Source organism: Pungitius pungitius, chromosome 6 (assembly GCF_949316345.1).
Source record: "Pungitius pungitius chromosome 6, fPunPun2.1, whole genome shotgun sequence".
Classification (NCBI taxonomy): Eukaryota; Metazoa; Chordata; class Actinopteri; order Perciformes; family Gasterosteidae; genus Pungitius; species Pungitius pungitius.
In genome coordinates, this window is record NC_084905.1 from 3,673,268 (window position 1) to 3,695,279 (window position 22,012).

Genomic DNA, 22,012 nt, shown 5'->3' on the forward strand with positions numbered 1-22,012 from the left:
GGATTTTAATGGTCAAAGAACTCGAACTCAAAATCACTCCAACCGAAAAAACAGGAAGGAGGAGAAAACAAAAGAGACAAAAACAGGGACCTGGACTTGAGAACACGAAACAAACTTACTTGACAAGAACACATGACACAGTCGACATGTAATGACGCCACACCAGACAAGGGACTCACAGGGCTTAAATACACAAGGGAGGTGCAGGTGATTGAACAGAGGTGGAAACGATCAGGCACGGCAGACAATCACAGGGAAGACAGGACAAGGCAGGAAGTGAAGCCACCCAGGAACACAAGAGACATTAAAAACTACAAAATAAGACAGAGCAGACCCAAACCGTGACACGTAGTTTGGTTCTGATATTTTATATCAGCCTCACCTCCAAAGGGCCCATCCCCCCCTGTGTGATTTGCAGATGGACTCATGCATTCTTTGTCGAGGATGGTCATATTTTCTGTTGGAGGGTTTCCAAAAATGCATTATGCTGGTCATGCCTCCGCTTCATCTCAAATTCAATGGAGTGGTTGTAAAAGGGGGAAATCCTGAAGACATGCCCTTGGTTTTCCATCTCCGCTCTGATATCCATTCCATCTCCTGCACGTGCACCCGCCGCAAAGACGCCAATCAATCTACACTTTTAGATAGCCTCTCCTCTACGTGGGATCCTGTAGTCTTTGAATTTCTCTTCACATTATTTACGGCACTAGCGGGGTGAAGGGGTTAGCGCTCGAGTGATTTCAATTCCTCGTCCAAGGAGATAAGGAATCTAAATCAATTTGAACTCCACAAAAAAGGGTGTGAGGTAAACCCACTTTCATTCGAAGCTCCACGATTACATCGTCGACAGCTCAGCGTGAGCAATTGTCCCTCATTAAAGGCTCATTTCATGCAAATACTGAATTCAGTATCAAAAGCAAGAAATGTAATAATTACATCCAGAACAAAGAACACATGGGCCAGCATTTTGAAGAAAGATGTGATCTTCTGATCTGTTGAGTGACGCCGTGGGGGGAGCCAGTGGGGTCTTTAATCAGCGCACGAGGCCACCGTGCGGTCTTTGTCTTCTCTAGACAGATTACTAGGCTCTCTCTGTTCACCACAGTGAAAAAGTACTAGTATTGTGTACAGTACCATTCAGCATGTTGCTCCTTGCACATCCCACACGGCGAGTAAAACAAGCCTTCACTTTTAGTTTCTGATGACGCCGCCGCTGTCCGTCAACGCCGCCGCGGACACCGCGATCCAGGCCGAGTCCCGGGGCACCGAGGGCCAGACGCGGACGATGGAGACAAACTGTTCCCCCCCCCCCCCCCCGGGCCTCCTCTCTTGTAAGCGGCCACGCGCTCCCCCCGGGAGTCTTCGAGGGGGCGCGCGGTTCGGGGGTGGTGGGGGGGGGAGAAATGTTCTGCGGGGCTGGAAAAGGTTTGCAGTGCACAGAGAGGCCCTCCTCGCCCCCGGCCAACCCGCAGAAACTCAATCCCCCTCCCCCTCGGCTGACCCCCCCCCCCCCTTTTTTTTTATTTATTTACGGGGTCCGATGGAGGATTATCGAGACCTGCTGTGCGTTAATGATTAGCCATCGACCCGGGGGGGGGGGGGGGGGGGGGGGGAAGACTGCCCCAACGACCGGTCGACCATGATGCAAATGTGTTAATTCGGATGTGGGGGGCGACTCCCTTTCTGCGGCCCTTTCCGGCCTCGGGCTTGTCGGTCCCAGTGCGTTTGGGGTGTGCACCGCCTGCCACTCTGTGACACGTAAGCAGGAGAGCATCATTCTAGGGGGGGGGGGGGGGCAGAGGGCTTCTGGGTGAGTGGCACTGGCTTTTGTCTGTGCCAGAAAACCCGTGTGGTTTTGAGGCAATATATAATGTATCTGCCCTCGCTGACTCCACCGCACTGTGCAGTGGAAAAAAAGAGCGCACTTGTCCCCCCCGGGGGGGGGGGGGGGGGTGGCTTTCGGATGTAATTGAACCATGAATGCCTCTTACGTGAGCATCTTGCAGCGCAATGAAGATCTCGCCTGACAAATGGGCCAGAGGAATAAAAACCGGCATATCTGAGTCATGAAGTGGAGAGTCAGGCTGGCTGGTGGGGGGGGGGGGGGGGGGGGCTGGAGCCTCCGTCAGTCTGACCAGAGAGAAGCTGGAGAAACGCTGACATCCAAGGCAAATCTATTATGTCCCAACTGTCTATTTCTATGCCAACATCCCGAGGCCAGGTAGTATTTATTTCCCTCAGATCCATGAGGCCATTTCTGCTCCCCTTTTCAAGTGTTATGCTGACGAACGTGAGAACAGCTGAGAGAGCAGTGATTTACTCTCTTTACTCAACCGCTTTTCTATCATATTTTTCATTCCTCACATTTACATTATTTTACACACGGATGTGGCTCCCTGTCGCCTTTTCTCCACCCGCCCCCCCCCCCCCTTCTTTGAACTGATTAAGTGTGTTAACTATGACTGCCGTGAAGGCACATTAAACCCCATGGCTTGTTGTCACGTGCCACGTCCCAGCTTTACACGCTTTTGATTACGACACCTCCGCATTGGCGTTGCCAACCACCTCGTCTCTGTGTTTTGATGTTAGTGAGTGCCACATTCATTTCACAGCCAGTTGTCGTTTTTGGGGGCTGAGAAGGCGTCCTCCCCGTGCACTGCCAACGCAAACACTCGCCTGTCGCATTTACCTTGAACGTTGCAAAGGGGCGAGGTGTGCGCGGGGCAATAATTGAATTGACGTAAACACTGCGAAGCGTCCGTATGTCCTGCGTCCTAACCGTTTCTTTCTCTTCTCCTTCCCCAGCCGTGCAGTCAAGACCAATCAGGACCTGCTTCCGGAGACCCCCTGGACAAATATCTTCTACGATGACTTTTGGGGCACCTTGCTCACACACAGTGGCAGCCACAAGTCCTACAGGCCCCTGTGCACGCTCTCCTTCCGCCTCAACCATGCCGCGGGTGGGCTGGAGCCGTGGGGTTACCACCTGGTCAACGTGGCGCTGCACGGGGCCGTGACGGGCCTGTTCACCTGGCTGGCCCGCCTGCTGCTCGGAGGAGGCCCGTGGAGCCTGCTCGCCGGCCTCCTCTTCGCCTCGCACCCCATCCACACCGAGGCGGTGGCGGGCGTCGTGGGCCGGGCCGACGAGGGCGCCGCGCTGTTCTTCCTGCTGTCGCTGCTGTGCTACATGCGCCACTGCCAGCTGCGCGGCCGGGCCGGGCGCTGGCGGGCGGCGGCCTGGTTGCTGGGCAGCCTGTGCTGCGCGGCGTGCAGCATGCTTTGGAAGGAGCTCGGGGTGACCGTCCTGGCTGTGGCAGCCGTGTACGACGTCTGCGTCTTCCACAGGCTCAAGCTGCGACAGGTCATCGTGCTCCTCTACAAGGTAACGAGTTGGCTCTTACTGATGTTAAGAAAAAAAAAGGGAAAGAGAACAGAACAGAGACAATAATCAGTATTTTCCACAAAAAAAAGCAAAAATGGCAAAAACATGACTGTTTTAGGTTTTTTTTATTAGCTTTTGAGGTGTTCAGCTCTAAGTTTCCCGCAACCGCTCCTGTCACATGTATTTATTCATCCACAACATCATAACAAATGTAACAAGGGGGGGGGGGGGGAAGTGGTCAGTGAGAAAAGAGCCTGAAAGAGCCTGAAAAATGGTGAACTGAAGAGCAAATCCTGCCTGTCCCTTTGGTTGCTTAAGCGCAGTGTGGAAATGAAGAGGGAGGTCTTCTCTTCGCTGTCCTCTCTTGATTTAAGGCTTATCTGACTCCCCGTGTCCTCTGGAGTGTAGTCCATCCATTGCTGCGGGCAGACAGGCCTTCTAATGGCTTGTCAGGCATGGCTAGACTAAAGAGGAAACCGGGCCAAAAGGGCCGAGGGAGAGGATGCCTCATAGCTGACGGGTTTTTGAACCTTTTGAACGAAAATCCGCAAAGTCTGCTGATGTTATTTGGTGGAGACGGGGGGAGGGGGGCGGCTGGCAGATCGTTACACTTTTGGCGTGGAGCGAGCCCTACAGATTTGTTTCATGGCTTGCCTTTGTGGTTAACTGAATTGGAAAGGGTTAGCGAGTAAAAAAAAAAGTTTAAAAAAAAGTGAGGGACCAAGAACTTAACTGTCTGATTAGAGAGCGGGAGCTGGTAGTGTAGAGAGAGAGAGAGATGTGTTCACGAAGTAAAGGCCTGTTAAGCCATTTTAAAGCCTTGTTTCCTTGAAAATATTGTGTTTTGTAATATGAACAAAATACAGATGTGCTTGCATTTGAAAAAAGGTTATTAAAGGCGGTTTTCAAATGTTACATTTCACTGAACATTCTTCAGGCATATTTCCTACACTCCAACTTTCACCCATCAAATATCTGCACTCATAATCTCAAAGACCGAAAAAAAAAGAAAAAAAAAAGCCAATATTATTTCCCCGGTGCAGTGACACATATAAAGCTAACACATTAATCTCGGGCAAAGAGACAGGCCTTTTGTTCACAGGAAGAGAAAAAGTGGGTGCACTTGGAGATGGGTGTACTCTGCATCGAGAGCACAAATGACACACTTTAGGGAACGATCAGCCTTGCTATGCTTCCATGGCTCCATATTTACACGCAACCCCGAGCTGACAGTCGTCATTTAGTCGCACCGCAGACGACATAAAAGGAAGCAACAAACACAGGGCTGTCATCATCGCGTCACTCACCTTTACTTAGGAGTTTTTTGTTTTTGTTTTTTTTTCTCGGCCTGCGACGTAATGGTGATCGCATGTTCACGGTCCAGTTATTATCGCCGCGGCGAACAGGCCTCCACGGCGACGGCGTGCACATTGTTCTCCCTTTGTCTCGGTCCGGGGGAGGCAGTCCCGTTGACTTATGATGAGGAAAGGGAGTTTTTTTGTTGAGCTTTCGACCGCCTGTGTGAGCATTAGTGGTGCTGATAACGATCGCGGTGAAATGAAGTGGCTTCGAGATCCATCGGGGGGGGGCGGGGGCGGGGGCGGACACGTGGTCACCCAAACTGGGGCTGTTTGAATGGGGAAAGCGCCTTGAGAGGGCCAAACATCCAAAAAAAGGAATTCCATGTCACCATGTGCAGCCTTTTCTTTGTTTGAGGACATAAAACCCCGTTCTGCAGCGGCACTAATGAGTCCGGCTCGTTGCCGTGAGTGACGGGCCACAGCGGGGCGGCGCTACGTTTTTATCACCGGGCTCTCCGCTCGGGCCTCGGGGGGGGGGGGGGGGGGGGCTTTTTCACATTAAAACGTTGGAAACGGTGAAAATGTGCCCGCTTATCTGATCGTGGCGCACAGTTAAATCACATTAGACTTTTATATCTGCTGCAAATCTGCCGTTGTCATGGCGGCTTCTGTGTGCGGTTGGAAACGTTGGCGAGACGTTGGAGGTTCACCTCAATTAATTTCATCGTTTCATCAAGACCTTAAGTGTAGGCTCTCTGCATGCAGGTCAGAGGGGAGACTGGGTATTATCAAGTGACTTCAGTTGGTGTGACGCCATCTTCAGAAAGGACGTGGATCCAATTCTTACCTCAAATTTAAAAGTGGGATAATATAACATTCTGAAAAGGATTACACAAATGTGTGTGATCTTCATGTTCCATAGAGTGCATTCAGCGTAAAGGCGGATTAGAGTTGAGGACCACTGCTGCTCTTGTTCATACACTGAGAGGTAAACATGGCAGAAATAGAATAAGCACACGTTTATGGGTTTATGGGTGGCCCTGAAGTCCAAAGCTCTAGGGAAAGCTTTTATTAAGCGATCTGGTGCAACCTTAGCGCGCTCAAATTGCCTTTTAGATTATGTTTTTATGAATATATATATACACACAAATCACCTTGTTGTTACGAGATCTGCCTGCATTAGCTTGCATTAGATTTGATCTTCTTCTGACCCACAACCTCCTACAGACTTTTCAACAATCATCACTCCACCCTGCAGTCATTAGTCTGTAAGTTTGGGGTCCAGCGCACACAGGGCTGATAACCACTGACCGCGTGGGTCTCTCCTACAATGACTTATTTCCGAGACACGGGGTGTCTTCAAATGCAGAAAGATAGCATCATTCAATTGTTAATTCACGCTGACCTTTACAGTGGTTTTAACCTGAAGAATGTATGTCCATGCATAGAGCTACTTCCAAGCAATGGCTTTACAGCATGCAAATGTAACATGGCTGGTGATTGTGAGGCTGCGGCGTTGCTACGATTAATGTGGAAAAAACGTGCTTTTTACAAGACCATTTCCTTCACGGTAATAGGCTCGTTTTCAATTAGTGATGCTGAAACACAATTACAGCTCCTAATTTATTATGGGAAGGAACGCTTTTAATAAGATCTCACATGGTTCGTTGCATAGCGTGCCGCAAAAAACGGTCTCTCCTGAGTTAGGAGGCGTTCTTACTCTGTTTCCCATTAAATTAAACGTTTGGACAATTGAAGACGGTATAATTGACCTGAACACAGACTCCACCAAATTGAACAAACAAAAGGCTTGACTTGTTTTCTGTTAATGAACCCCATTTTTGATAGCTCAATAGTTTTGCATTAACACATGGGGATGGGATGTTTGCTGAAATTGATTGCATAGCCCCACCTAGAAAAATGTTCCACCAGCCGCCACTGCTGCAGAGACGATGCTGTGAGCACAAAAGGGCCGTATAGCCCACGCGGCCCCCCAGAGGAGCCGGCGCTTTGAACACACAACGCAGGAATGCTTTGGGAACTGGATACAGAGGCGAAATCCCGCGGTGATGTAATGCCGAGGCCGTGTGTCCGTCGGCACCTCCGTCAGTTCACAAAGGCTTCCATGTTTCTTCGGGGAAACTCGAGGTGTTCCTCGCGCTCGCTCTTTTGTTCGCGGCGGGTGACGCTGCCGCTGGAAAAATATTTCCAAATCTGGCACGGGACCCAGCTGGCCTCTGGTGAATGTCACGCTTGCACAGTTTATCTTTTCACACCTCCCATTTTCTGTTCACACTTTGGCTATTAGTCCAAGGTCACTGTTGGTGTGTGTGTGTGTGTGTGGGGGGGGGGGTTGAGAGAGCTCAGGTGTTGTGGAGTTGGTGAAGTCGGAGAGGTCTGAGGGCAGTTTTGAGAAGTGAGATGTATGTGTGTGTCGATGCCAGGTAGCACTGCAAGGTGTGTGTGTGTGTGTGTGTGTGTGTGTGTGTGTAGGTTGAGATATGGAGCCTACATACAAAACATGACACCCGTACCTACCCTTGCTGTGTACTCGATGAGGTAAAAGAAAACACAGCCCAGGCAATGCGTCCTCACCCCGGGGGCTCCACAGATGCTCCTCCGTGCTCTGATGCCTCCCGTCACCGTGTGATGGATTGGGCCCGGTGGGCCGAGCTCGGGCCCCTGCCCTCGCCCACCTGCCTCTCGCACGGGGGGGAGACACACCGCGGTTCCGGTTTCCATCTGGTTTGGACGTGGAAACGAGCGGCGGGAGGTGTGTGCATAATGGAACGACGTTCATGGGAAAACCAAAAGGTTATTTAGGTGGCTGTTGATAATGTCCGCCTCAACTTAGATTCCAGACTTGTTTTGCTTGTATTTTTCCCGAGGAAAATCCCGTACAAAAGCGGCGGAATAATGAAATATCCGCGGCGGTAGAAGGTGACGCGAGCTGGGTTCCTGCCGTTCATCCTGCGTGAGTGAAGCTGACAGGAAGGGTGCCAGCGACAGTGACCCGGGCCTGGCCATGAAAACCCCCCCCTGAAACAAAGCCTGAAGGCTTGTCTTAAGGGAGACGCATAGATCTGCTGCTTTTGCCTGAAACGTTTGGCTTCACGGGGGGGTAATCGATTGGACCACGAGTATCGGCGCCAAGAGTCACGGTGAAGAAAATCCCCTCATTTGACAAACTGAGACATGCTTGGTTTATGCTTTTTATTCTTTGTTGATCCTAGATGTTTATCATGTAAAGATGATAAACAACTACAGTTTAGCCCTTTAACACAAGTGCAATATAACTTAGGCCTTAGGGCTCCTTTTTTATGGTCTCAGCCAAGAAAATGTAAAAATCAGTCAGAACTGCATTACATCAGACTTCCAGCTAATGTCAAAATAAAAGACTAGTGAATGCTTTTGTCAGGCTTTATGTGGTCCCGTCATTCTTGAATAAATTAGACTTTTTCTCATCTTTATTTGGTTTTATTCCTTAGTATTTCATTTGAAAAAAATTATATAAAATCACATAATTTGTCATGGTTTGTAAAATGTTTTGTGAGTTTCTGTCGAGTCAACAAAAAGATTTACGTGAGAAACTGCAACAGCCCGACAGGCTTGTGACAGGTCGAGAGAATTCTCTCATGCTCATTGTTTTTTATTTTTAGTACAGTCAATATGTCTCTTTGAGGAAACCTAAGCAGACACGCAATAAACTTTAAACTGCTGGCTAAAGCTTCCTGATTGATAAGAGAAATGATATCATCCACTTGAGGAATAGGCAAACCGCCCATTTCAACAAACAAAGGGAAGGGAACTAAAGGATCGGCCCTTTTCCAACTCTGCCTTGGGTCACGTGATGTGATCATCACCTCATGTGATCATCACCCTCGTGAAGGCACAGCGCACCTTAAGGAGTTGAGTCCCAGCAGAATCCCCCCCTTGCCTTGTGCGTGCTTCCACAAAGGATGGCTGCATTTTCCAGCACACTTCCTGTCATCACCAAGGGCGCTTCCAGCTCGGGGGAGGGGGGGCGATAGCGTAGGAGGGACGGTCTGTGCGCGAGACGCAGCAAGAATGTGTTGAAGGGAGGGCCTTTGATTGGTGATGGTGCGTAGCGAGGAGAAGGAGGGTCTGCTGGAGACGTCCGACGGCCTCTTAGTCACCGAAAGCTCTATTTTGGTTTGTAGAGAAAGAGAATGGATAAAGATTTAAGCTGCTTTGATGCTTTATGAAACACGCGTGTTGATGTGTCACAGGGGTTCTTCTCTCAGCATGCGAAAATCAGCAACCCCAAGTCTGTAATTGCTCCGATAATTCATTTTTACGGATTTATTTGTTGCAAAATAAATGCTCTGCAGTGTAAACCAAAACATAAATCAGTATTATTGGGTTCAAGAAAATGGTTGAAGAGGCGTATGAAGCCCTAAAAAAGGAAAATAAATTGATTCTAGGCCTGTAATATTAATCGATGTTGGTTTTGGTATTGGCCATGATGCCTGTCTGTATATGCGTTCACAAGGAAGATCTCTCTCAAGGAAAACCTAACAATTTTTATATAGACCAAACAAGTAAGACCAGGACTTATTAGAAGTTTGGAAGGAACAGGTTGTGCTGTCTTTAGTTATTTTATGCTCTATATCCAGGCATTGTGTTATTTATTCATTTGACAAAAGTGCCACTGGGAATTTTGAATAACTTTTCCTCCAATCAATGTACACATTTTTTCTTCCAATTCTTGAAACCATGGGACATGCGAGCCATGCTATTTTCCCCTCATCTGTGCTCCAGCAGTACTTCCCGCTAATTGTTTTCAAATGCCTTCTTGTTTAGCTGCTGAGTTGCCGTTTTTTGTCTTTAAACATTCAGTCGAGCGTGTGGACCAAATAGACTTTGGCCCACGGCCAATCGTGAATTCTCCTCTGTGACACATTGGAGTGATAATCGCAGCGCTAAAGCGAAGCCGCACGGGACCGTCAGCGGGCTGTAAACACACGGGCCAGAGCGCGTGGTTAAGAATCCTCCTCAGCAACAGCGTCTGTAAAAGACAGTTTAGCAGCGCTGAGGGACTTTTGACATTGATTATTCCCTCCATTGTGTGGGATCAAAGTCAAGTAACAACACACTATTTAGCTTGAACAATACGTCGTCTTTAAGACACATGACATGAAGAATATTTGCCGGATGTAACGATACATTTTTTTTGGACTTAAATTGATTTTGTGGCTTTGAAACCCTGCCACCGTCTTGCCCCTGAAGGACTGAGTGTTGCACATAAAAGAGACAAAGGGGTGCTGGATTTCTACACAGCACGTCTCTCTCCGATCCCCACGTTCATTGGTAATCTCTGGGCATACGGGTGTGGAATTGAGTGATCATTCCCTTGTGTGAGTTCAAGCCTGCACGGAGAGCCACAGATAGATTCTGCAACAGCATTAAAGGCTTCTCTGCTTTCTGCTGGATATCTGAGGCTCTTTTTTCTTTTCTCATACTACGTCATTCTCTTTCGGGTGCTCTTTAGATTTCTGACTCTCACTCACCATTTCCGAATTTTTGTTTCTGCTGAAAACTATGAATTAAAGTAAAACTTTTAGGACTATGATCATTTTATGCACTTGATCCATGACTCCACCCTTTCCATTTAAAGCGGTGCTCTTTTGGCTTAGTTAACTGTACCTGGTGAATAGTCTTTGATTTAAAAAAAAAAATGGATTTGGGATAAAGAACAGCACTTTGTAAGTGTCCTCTCTGGGATTTTGGAACCTTTTCACTGAAAACACAATGGGGAAAGTGTAACGTTTCATGTAGGCATTGTTCAGCTAGACAGTGACTCCATGACTCTGTATATAGTATATATACATATAAGAAGTGGGGAAGGCAGAGTGTGACCGTATCATTATAACATTGTTTTTGTAACAATTACAGCAGCTTCATAACCTTGTGGCTATCGTGCTTTTTCTTACAGAGACACTCTCTTTGGCTTGAGATTGCTTCTTTTAATCATCCGTGAAAGAAATGTCAATGTTCCAATGGTAAAATATATGGAACTGCTTTATGGTTGATGCTCGTTTCCCTTTTTTTCTGTCATTATCAAACACCACAAGCCGTCTTTTCCATGTTTTCTGAGTCCCTATCTGGTTTGTTACAGAAAGACGCATTTTCCTCCCACTTCTGTCACAGTTCATCCGCCGAGGCCTCCGGATCCGGATTCATTCATTCTCATTCGTTCCCTCTCTAAACCCTGCAATACAATGCCGCTCATCTCCCAAACGCACAGTAATGACCGCGGATCCATGCGCGGACAGGACTAATCTCGTCTGGGGAGCAACCGGCGAAATGCTGCATTCTCCAGCACGGGGCAGAGGGCACGTTTCGGACCCCCGACGTGGAGCCTGAATCAGCAGCTTGTCACAGCAAATTTGCCGAAGTGGTCGCGTAGTCTGGCCCGGCCCTCTCAGTAGAAATGAACACCGTGGACTAAGAAGTGGGGAATACTCAGTTCATTCCATCGCTTTTCCCATTTTTGTGTGCTCATTTTTTGCTCTGCTCCGACCCTGTCGCTTCCCCCAAATGTGACTTTGGTTTGTATTGAGTGCGAATGAAGATGCTGTTAGAGTCCTTCCACCGTTGGGACTTCTCTGCTCATGAAGACGCGTGACCTTCGTGTCGCTGTGTGACCTGGCAAATGGACTTGGGAAAGAAAATACTCCAAACCCAATTGAACTGAAGGATCCTGGTGCTTTGAATGAACTTCAAGATGGCCTCGAACTGTTGTGACTTTACCGAAAATACATGGAGAAGTTGTCCATCCGCTGTTTCAACTCAGCAACCGCCGAGAACTTGGCAACGTGTAAGATTTTCCATTGATTAACTGTTTATGTTCCAGCTGCCTCTGGTTCGCCTTCATCTTCTTCCTGTCTACCTATAACACACTTCTCCATTTAAACTCAACCAGCAGTTCGAATCGCAATCCCCCCCCCCCCCCCGTGGTTGACAGAAGGAGATTTGTTTTTCCTACGCTATTATAAATCCATAGATGCCTGATTGCCCCTGATGACAAAATAAATGTACTCTGATTACGGCACCAGAAGGGGGGGGGGGGGACCGTCTCCGACCCCGAAAAACAAGGATCATCTGGCCTTCAGCCTTGAAAACAAGACCTTCTGCAGCGTGATTGGGACATCTCAAATAAGTGTGGGATGTCGAGTGAAGGCTTAAAAGGAAACGTACCCCGTGTTGGTTCAAATGATTGTGGTTGGTAAAAGCCCACCAAGAGAGCGCGAGCCGCCGTTGGTTTTTCACCACGTCTTGGTCGGAAATGTTCTCGTGCCGATGGATTTCCGTTGTTCACGCGGGTCGAAAGCTTCGATCGTGAGCAGCGTGAGCCGGCTCCACTGTGAGGTTCGACCCCATGACCTTTCGCGCGACGCGTCGCCGCCGCGTCGCAGCAGTTGTCCGTTTTTTCCTTTGAGTAAACGATGTTCAACCGCCAGTCATGTACAGAGGATTATCTCGCCCCGAGGTGATGACAGCAACAACGTAGCTTATCTTATCTGCATGAGGAATGGTTTTATTTGCATCTGCCCTCGAGGTGACTCATGGACTAATTTATGCTAGAAAACTCCATTTTCTAAAACAGTTCTTGGGGTTTTGCCAGCGGCGTTTTGTGCTGGCAAGACTTAGACTTAAATATTCCCATAAAACATGATTTTACACTTGATTGTGTACAGATCAAACAAATATATACATATATATCATGTTCAATTGTTAGAAAGGTTTCTTACTTTCTTGTATAGGCCAGAGGCCAACTGTTCCCCCTGTGTTTCCTTTCTTCATTTTTCTAAATCAAGCTAACAAGCTCATTTTACATCTCTCATTTAACTTGAGAAAATACATGAAAGTGCAGTCTTCCTTCTGGATATTTAGCCAGACATGTTGCCCAATTTATTCATCTTCTTGTCACAGAAACGTCTGTGAAATGGGCCAAAAGACAGCTCTGTACGTAGGAGCCAGTTGTCGGGCGTCACTTTAATCACATCTTGTAAACACGAGCCAGCTGTTGGTAATCCATAACGGCGTTCCTAGGAAGCGCGATAGTCAAGTCCTTATCTTGTCTTGCCTACTAACAATCAGGATTTTACAACCAAGCCGTCTCGTAGGAGGCGGATAACAACAACAGCTGCAGCTGATAAGGAGGAAAGATGGCGGTGGCGCAATTGTGGTTTCGTCAGAGCAAAGCTTGATTCTTCGCTGCAGCGGTCGGGGAGCGAGGACGCGCAGCGTATACACACACACCCCCCCCATCCATCAAACCCGTAGGACGATTTATGCCGAAATGTTTGAGGGGATGTGGGGTTCTTATCAAATTTCAGCTGTGTTTATGTGTGACTGAGAAAGCTTTGAAGGTGGTTATTTTCTTCTGATTGGTACCCGGAGCTCATTTTCACTTCCATCACGAGGTCGTCAACGTGAAGGCAGATCTTGATGAAAGGGCCCTGCGCCCGACAATTGATCTCAGTGATGATGAAGAGCAGGGGATAGGTCAGACGCGGCAGCTCGCTGGAGTGTGAGCCAGTCGCAGCGTTTCAGTTCGATGGCGCTCGTTAGATGTGTCGTCTGATGGATTGTTCTTTAAATGCCTTTGAAAAATGGGACGTTGCCCATCAGCCAATTATGCAAAAAGGTCTCCGTGTACGCACAGGATAGAGAACTTTCTCCAGACTAATTAATTGAATTTCTCTCTGGGCTCTTTTCTTCGTAATTTCGCTACAATCATTCTTTCACATCAAACTAAACGGATGTTGGTAAAAAGCAGAGGGTTTTTTTCTCAGTTAATTCATCCTAATCTGATTGTAGTGCGGGGAGAAAGGAAGGCACAAATTGGGATTCCCTAATTGGCCTGTTTTGCATTTCATCTCTAAGGATATTTTATTCACATGCTTGGCCTGTAAAAGCTAAATTGTTTCAATTCTTAACTGATTGCGCCTGAAACACAAAAGGGAAGAAAAAAAAAAAAAAACACCCACCTCAAGCCTCCTAAGGGGGTTTTGCTAAACCACTTATTCCAATGTAAAGTGGATTATAGAGAAAACACAGCGAGCTGGAATCCCTTGGTTGTCCCTTCATCAGAGAGCCACAGTAACCACGGAGACGTTGGCCGGCTGGTAATTGAACTGTTGAATGGTAGCCCCATGCCTGATTAGAGAGGATCCGCACGTTTGTTCATTCGACAGATAATAGACGAGAGGTTCATGTTGTCCCAACACTGACGTGTCCTCCAGAGCATCTCGAGAGCACTTCCTGTTCGCCTTCTGCCTGCGTGCACGTCTTTGCTTCCACATTCATTGTCTTTAGGATTTCAGAGCAGTCAGAAAGAGTAATGGGCTTACAAATGTGCACTCAGGTGTAATCAAAGCATAGCTTTATCTCTTTTTTTTATTTTTCTGGTTACGCTTGGTTCTGCTCGGAGCAAGGGGGGGGCCGTAGAATGAAACCCCAGCGCAGCCCACTCGGCGTCAACATGTGGCTGTGGTTAAGGTGGCCGGGAAAGCGTCATGGGTGACGTATCTGGATGAGCTGTGAGCACGTATGGGACCCGTGCCAGGTTCTCGTCAGCACCTTCAGAGGTGTGTGTGTGTGTAGGACCTACACCAAGAACATGAAACACACATGCCACCTCTTTTGCCCTTGGGTCGGCGGTCTCGTCTCAGCAGGGACGAAGCTGCTCGGCAGAACCCGAGGTCTCACAAAGCGGCCACGAGAGGCCACTGGACCTCGTCTGGTGGGGGAACCTGGCCCGGTGCCCCATGCACATTGCACCCAATGTTGGACCTGTTCGCTCTAAAAATAGAAGGAGCTTTTATTACAGTCTCTCCCCGAGGGTGCTCTAAGATAACTTTGGGGAGGGGGGGGGGGGGGGGTTCTTGGCCAGAGAGGGTGACTTGAAAGCTTATAGTAGAGCCTCATAAATCCAAGCTGGATCTCCCTGAAGCAGTCATTGAGATGTATTAACCCTGCTCAGCAAGTCCAAGTCCGCACAAAGTACGGCCCCTGGGCCTCACAGACCTCTTTAACCGGCTTCATTTCTCTGAAGAATTTATGCTCCGAGATAAAAAATGTTCCAACAAGGACCTTCGTTTTCACCACTCAAGTGATTTTAGGGATTGACTCAAAAGTGTACATTGAGACCTGGTGTTTGAGATTTGAAGAGGATAAAGTGCATCCATCCATCCGTCCATCCATACCAGGGGTTCACGGGGAGTTCGGATGATGGATTTCCAGTGTTGGCTGCACTTTGTGCTGTTATTATATATTGTATTTGTAGGCCATGGGGATAATTATATGCCTCTGATATTCTTAGTACTGTTTCAGACCTTTTATTGTTTCGTCAGAGTTTAATGCAAGAGGCTGTATTATTTCAGACCTTATGTCAAATCACAGCTGGAGAGAGGACAAATCGGGAGGTGTGACTCGACAGCGGGTTTTATGCCAGAGTGTTCTCATGCTAATTATTTCCGTGATATCAGCCACTCGCTTTAGCTGTATTTCTTTATGCATCTTGCTTTTATGAGAATGGTAATGTTCTTATCTAGCTGTCGGCTGGAATGGGAGCGAATGGCAAACGCTTCTCTTGACCATAAAAGGCTCTGTGACATAGTCTTATGGGTGTTAGTGTAAGCATGCCTCTGCAGTTATTCCCACAATAAGCAGGAAAATAGTTTCTGCATTCTTTAATGTCACTGCCGGCTAATTAAAATGATACATAGGAATACTGTGCTTCTTTGTTCAGGAGGAAATGGGGCTTTTTTTATTTGATTTACCACTAGACCAATTCAGCTGATGTTTTGCTTCACGATGACCAATGTGATCTCTGTTCTAGCCTTCACTTGACCTGGCACAGCTTTCCTATTTTTAATCTTTAATAGCACTGATATCATTGCAATCATGATATCGACTGCATTGCTTTGTATCCACTCGTTGTGGTAGTGTTTTTTTTCACAGTGTGGTTCTCGCTAAAAAAAAAAGACTCAATACGGCTCGATATGTTGAAAACCCTTCACACAGCCTGGATTGTATTACTCTGTTATTCTTGAACTCTAATCTTAGAACATTTCTGGTTTTTAGCCTTCTATTGGTCCCTACCACATGATATATTAATGTAGTTTCTCCTGTCTTCCCCGTGGAATTCATGGCGAGCTGACTGTAATATCATTGCCAGTTGCTTATATTAACTAAATGTGGCCATGTTGATTGAAACAACAATGACCTTTTGTTGCCAAGCAACCAAAAAACTTCAGCAGTGGCTGATCATCATAAAATGCTGCACTCCGGGTTGTTGTCAGGCCACCACCGACGGCTTTGACAGAGTTGACCTTATACAAGTATTTTTTTTTTAATGTGTCTAATATTTTCTAATACTACCACGAGTATTGTATGGATATAGTGAGCGCCACACTCTTCTGCTTTAGAATGGTGCTCTTCTTCAGCTGCAAAACCAAGCGTCTCTTCTCTCACGTGTCAGTATACATATATATATATATACATATACACAATGCAAATGTGTTATGTTTGATTGCATTGTATTTTCCAGCTGTTGTTTACCTCCTCTATTGCAGGCAAACATTGTGATGAGCCATCAAGGTGTAGGCATGGTGTTTTCCCCTGTTGTCATCTGCAGTTCTTTGAGTGTAGAGCTGCAGCTTGTTGCATTGGTAGCTTTGTCCCCCATGTCACATGTCCCCAAAAGTTACTGAAGCAGCCCTTCACAGATGCAATCGAAAAATAACAATGGACAGCCGAGGCAATCAATAATACACCTCCAAAGCAAAGTGGTGATATGAAGATAATGATCACAGATGAGACACGTTTGTGCCATTTGGTTTCTACGAGTAATGTGAGGTCAGCTGGTGTTGCCTTGGGTTTAATTGTAAGTAGCAAAAAGCTTTTTTTTTTTTCCTGAAAAATTCCATAACTGTGATACTAGATACTCACCCCCAGACTGCTGGAACCATCAATTGTCGCAAAGTCAGCGCAGGACGCTATTGGACGCTTTGCATCCTGAACCTTTTACATTTGGATTTCCACTATGAAATATCAAGTAGTTTTGTTTGTTTCGATATGTGATTGTAAGGAATGGAGTCTGGCCTGTGGGTTGAAGGTCTGTAGATCACTGGTTCTGTGTTTCCTTCATCCTCCAGAGAAAGAACGTCCACCTGCTGCTGAATGTGTTCTTGCTGGCAGCCTGCGGAGCCGTCCTGTTGGCCTGCCGCTTCTACTGGATGGGCAACAAGCCCCCCAACTTCTCCAACTCCGACAACCCAGCAGCCGACTCGCCGTCTCTCCTCACCAGGACGCTGACGTTTTCCTACCTGCCCGCCGTCAACTTTTGGCTCCTGCTCTGCCCGAACCGGCTCAGCTTTGACTGGTCGATGGACGCCCTGCCCCTGATCAGGGGCCTGTCCGATTGGAGGAACGCTCACACTGGAGCCTTCTACCTCGGGCTGCTGATGCTGGCGTGGTTCGGCCTGCGGACGCACCCGGCTGGGGTGGCGGAGGCGGCGGCCAGAGGCAAGGAGACCAACGGCAAAGCGCATCACTACACCAACGGCAGGAACGGGAGCAGCAACGGCCACGGCGGCCAATGCGACAGTCGTGGGCACTTGAACGGTTGGCACGCCGACGCCCACGTCAACGGCGGCGAGCAGAACGGCGGCCAGAACGGCGGCCAGAAGCGCTGCGAGAGCCGAGCTCCTCTGCCCACCACTGAAAACGTGGTGGTGTTCTCGCTGGGCCTGTTGGCGATCCCTTTCCTCCCCGCCACCAACCTGTTCTTCTACGTGGGCTTCGTGGTAGCCGAGCGGGTCCTGTACATCCCCAGCATGGGCTTTTGCCTGCTGGTGGCGGCGGGGGTTAGGTCCCTGCACGTGCGCGTGCGGCGCCGCTCCTCCAGGGCCCTCCTGGTGTACTGCAGCGCCGCCGTCGTTCTCGTCTTCGCCGTCAAGACGGTTTTGAGGAACAGAGACTGGCAGAATGAGGAGATGCTCTACAAGTCTGGAATTTATGTCAATCCTGCTAAAGGTGAGGTCCTTTCACGCAAATCGGCACATACCAGCACCTTGAAAATCAAATTCAAATCAAATAGTCCATAGTGAGCGAGCTCTCAGAATTGAATGCTGTGCGCAGCTGTTTCTCTTTGCTGCCCTGAATAATTCAAAGTCAAAATGCTTCAAAATCTCCTCTCTTCATCACGCAAGCCTTATAAGCTCACGAGCTCACGAGATGGTGCCCAAAAAAGCCAAATGAAACTGCTGCACTACTCAATGCTACGTTTCTACTTTCATTTGTCAAGGCACAACTGAAAGCCTTTATCGTCCATCTTCTCATACCCAGCATGCAATCTGTTAAATGGCACCATGATTGCCCTGTCTCAACCCGTCTCTTATTGGCAATAAAATAAATGAAATATTCATTTATAGCCTCCACATTCAAGGCTATCGAACAGTGATTCACATCGTGTGGAGGAGGAGGGGGGGGCAGGGTACTCGTGTTGTGTTGAGCTGATTTCCCTTTCAGATTGTGGGCGCAGCTGAGGCGTGACAGCTGTTTGTTTTGGCAGCCCATCGGGCCGGATCGAGCGGCAGCGATGTCCCCAACTCAACTCCCATTACTGCTCATACCAGAGTTGAACGGGGCTCAAACACGGACACACTTATTGGGCTGGTTTGAACTGGGAGATTTTAGTGCACAAAGATTTCCTGCAGAAGGAGCTTCATAAATTCATCTCTAGCTCCATAGATGCTTGGTTTTTCAACAACAACATACAAATTCAATTCAAATATTCTGAATAACAACATTGATGCACAATGATTTAAATAGCCCTGTTCTTTGTCTTAATGATTCATTTTCTTCTGTTAAATCATAGTTGGTATGAGTATGAGCAGCCTATAATGTAACCTTTAAAAAAACAAAGGGGACATTATGATACATTGACATTAGCTATTTCTTTATATCCATTCCCCGTTTACACTGTTTTTTTTCAAACTCCGTCCTCGCATTATTCGCTAAATGTATTACAGCTCTTAGCAACTTTATTTCACCTGTCAGTGCCATTCAAACTCTAACACAATTAACTGTGCAATAGCTCTATGGTGGTCTTCTTTTCATACCCACTGACACAGGAGCTTTTGGTGCTTTTGACTCAGAACTCCGCCTTCTACGTTTGCCCTCCATTATTTTCCACTTTTTGAGAAAAAAAAAAAAAAAAAGAACCTGTGAAAATGATTTCACAGGGAAACGACCTGCCACAGAAATCTCCTCTTCCTCGTACTTTAATCGAAAAGCATTTCAAGAAACTGTAAAAAGTTATTTCAGAAGGTTGCCACAAGTGTTTTGTGATTTCACCCCGTCTGACTAAGCTCTTCTATTGTCACTTGGCAGCATGGGGCAACCTCGGAAATGTCCTGAAGAGCCAGGGCGAGATGGAGCAGGCTGAACAGGCCTACAGAAATGCCCTCTATTACCGCAGCAACATGGCTGACATGCTGTATAACCTGTGAGTTTAACACAATTCTTCTTTCGAATATCCTCAATGTGCACGTTGGATTCCCTCGCTTGTCGTTGGGGGTTGAGCTTGTGCACTTGATTGTCACCGCCTCCGCACCAGTGACTTAGGACTTATGTTCTGGTTTAACATTCACGGCTCCATTGATCAGAGCTGCCCTCTCGGAGGAAGTGGCATCTCGTGTTGTATTCTCGAGAGGGCTGTGTGTGTGTCTGACAAGGTTATTAATGGTGCCTGAGGGGGAAACACAAAGCACCCACCGCCGGCCCTCCACGTGTGTGTCGGACATCTAAATTTTCCCCTTCACCTTTTTTTTATTATTTTTTATCAGCTGCTTTTGTTCCTCTCTCTACGCTTTACAGAACCTCCTCTTCTTTTGAGTTATTTAAAGCTCTAAACTGCCCGTGCTGTCTGTGCTTTTGTCTGTTTTTAGCGGTTTGCTGCTACAGGAGAGCAACAAGTTCTCCGAGGCCCTCCACTACTATAAGCTGGCCATTGGGAGCCGGCCAACTCTGGCTTGTAAGTACAGCCCTTTATTCATTCCTATCGACGAATCTCCAGCTCTTGTTGTCGTGGCCGCGCGGTGTCCAGGCAACAGGGAGCAACGGATGTGGTTGTGTGAAGGGAGAGAAACACTGTAGGTGGCAAAGGGGCAAAGGGCAATGCACGATGTATTTATTTTTAATTCAGGCCATAACTCTCTGATTTCACCTGATCCTTCCTGTGATCACTGCTTCCGTGACTTCTCACAGGATTGAGCGCGTCTCCTTCTTCTTTGCGCGCGTCACCCTTCCTCTTCATCCCAGGGAATCATTCCCAGCGTTTGCTGGAATTACATCGTTGGTACACTGTCACCTTCGGGGCAGGTTGATGAGAACAAATCGCCGCCATCTCACCTGATCGTGCAGTAAATTAGCTCCCCATTGTTCTAGGTATCAGTCACTGACTGCTTCTTTCTTCTCGTGGATTAATTATTCACCTCATCAAGATCGCGGTGTGGCTAGACGATTTCCATTTAACGTGCAATTATCCAATCTGTTATAGCCGATAACAAGCTTAATTAGCAGCAGGCACGTTGGAGACGGGATCGTAATGTGACAGCTGAAAGCGGTTCTCAGGGTTCCGGCTTTAGTCACTGAATAATGAGGAGCCAACTCTTATATTCAATATTCAGAAGAAGGCTGTTTTGTGGAAATGTGCGATTGATTTTTGTCACATTTAAAATCCGCTTTTAAAAATAGAAAATCGAAACGAATATATATTTTTCTTCATCTAAATCGACCGCATGCGGCAACAGTAAGACTGTGAGGTGAAAGGGTGTGGAATGGAAAAACGTGAGCTCTCGTGATAACCAATTCCAAAGACAGAAGAGGAAGAAACCCACTAGAGTTATTGGAGAAAAAAAAGCTTCTTTGTCACCGCCCTTCAACATGATTACACGTCAACCCCCCTGTGGAAGAGCCCTCCAGATTGATCTCCTGTGGCGGCTTGATTTATTCCAACAACCAGACATGATCGGCGGTTGTTTAGAGAGGCAGGTCCACAGAGATTAATTACTCACCAGCTCTGTATTGACTATTAGACGTTGCCTCGGAACGCTCAAGGAAAAAGTTTAACAAGCATCCAAAAGATCCCCCCCCCTTCTCCCCCCTCCAGAACGCACGCAGAGGCCAAATACACATTAAAGCATTCAAAGGAGAAAACAGCGGTTTACTGTTCCACCTCAAATGTGTATTGTAGAAAGAGCCCATTACTCAGCTCTTCAGCACCGTTGAACTCTGAGGACGCTCGTCAGTGAGAGGCTTGTGGCTCAGGTTGGATAAAGGATCTTGTCTGGGAGGTTTCTACTTAATTAATAAAACCTGTTTTAATCAACACAAATGGGATGGTGGAAGGAGCAGCAGCAGTAGAGGATGGAGGCAGTGAGGCTGTGCCAAGAGGCTCGGTTGTTACCGTGTTACTCACACTGTCGTGTACGTTTTTTTGCTTCCGCCAACAGCGGCCTACTTGAACACAGGCATCATTCTGATGAATCAGGGACGCCTGGATGAGTCCAAGCGAACCTTCCTGACCTGCGCCGACATCCCAGATGAAAACCTGAAGGACCCCCACGCCCACAAGAGCTCAGTGACCAGCTGCTTGTACAACCTGGGCAAGCTGCTCCACGAACAGGGACACCAGGAGGTAAGGACCCAAACGGCAGGAATACGCGACGCGTCTCGGGATGCTTATTTCAGTGTGCTGGTCACTGTTTTGGCGGGCGTAGTACTTTTGATGAATGACTCAATTTTTTATTTTTACAAAGTTGACATGGGAGGAGACAATCAAAATGCAAAAAGGAATCACAAAGGAATAAAATATACTGTATTTTACATATTTTGTCAAAACAACTTTTACATAATGGATGTGTAAAACCATATTGAACTCGATCCAGCATTGCTGGTGTCATAGGGGAGTTTGGTGCAGACAATCCTCTTTGTAACAAATTTGTTCTCTTTTCAATGCCTATAAAGACCTACAGTGTAGGCTAGAGAAGCTTAAACTTTCCAATAATGCACATCTATTCTGTACATGATGACTGATGCTGCTGATTCAATCAGGATTGAAGCAGCCAAACTGCAGACTCAATAAGGGCTTTTATAAGCTGTTGGCAGAGCAGTCCCGCTTCCTCCGATCTCTAACCGCAACATTCGCTTCAGCAATAAAGCAGTTCCAGCTCCTTCTAACCATATAAAACTCTGACGGGCCTCGCAGAACCTCCTCTCAATACGTGCCAGA

At 47.4% G+C, this 22,012-nt stretch overlaps 1 protein-coding gene across 1 annotated transcript in view; it reads left to right on the forward strand.

Moving 5' to 3' along the window:
- Window positions 1-22,012, forward strand: part of tmtc2b (transmembrane O-mannosyltransferase targeting cadherins 2b) — a 64,374-nt gene that overhangs the window by 24,386 nt on the left and 17,976 nt on the right. Inside the window, exons 2-6 of the mRNA XM_037451398.2 lie at window positions 2,806-3,382; window positions 16,872-17,751; window positions 19,111-19,225; window positions 19,668-19,753; window positions 21,234-21,418. Coding sequence (XP_037307295.2) covers window positions 2,806-3,382; window positions 16,872-17,751; window positions 19,111-19,225; window positions 19,668-19,753; window positions 21,234-21,418 — 1,843 coding nt within the window. The remainder of the gene's footprint in view (window positions 1-2,805; window positions 3,383-16,871; window positions 17,752-19,110; window positions 19,226-19,667; window positions 19,754-21,233; window positions 21,419-22,012) is intronic.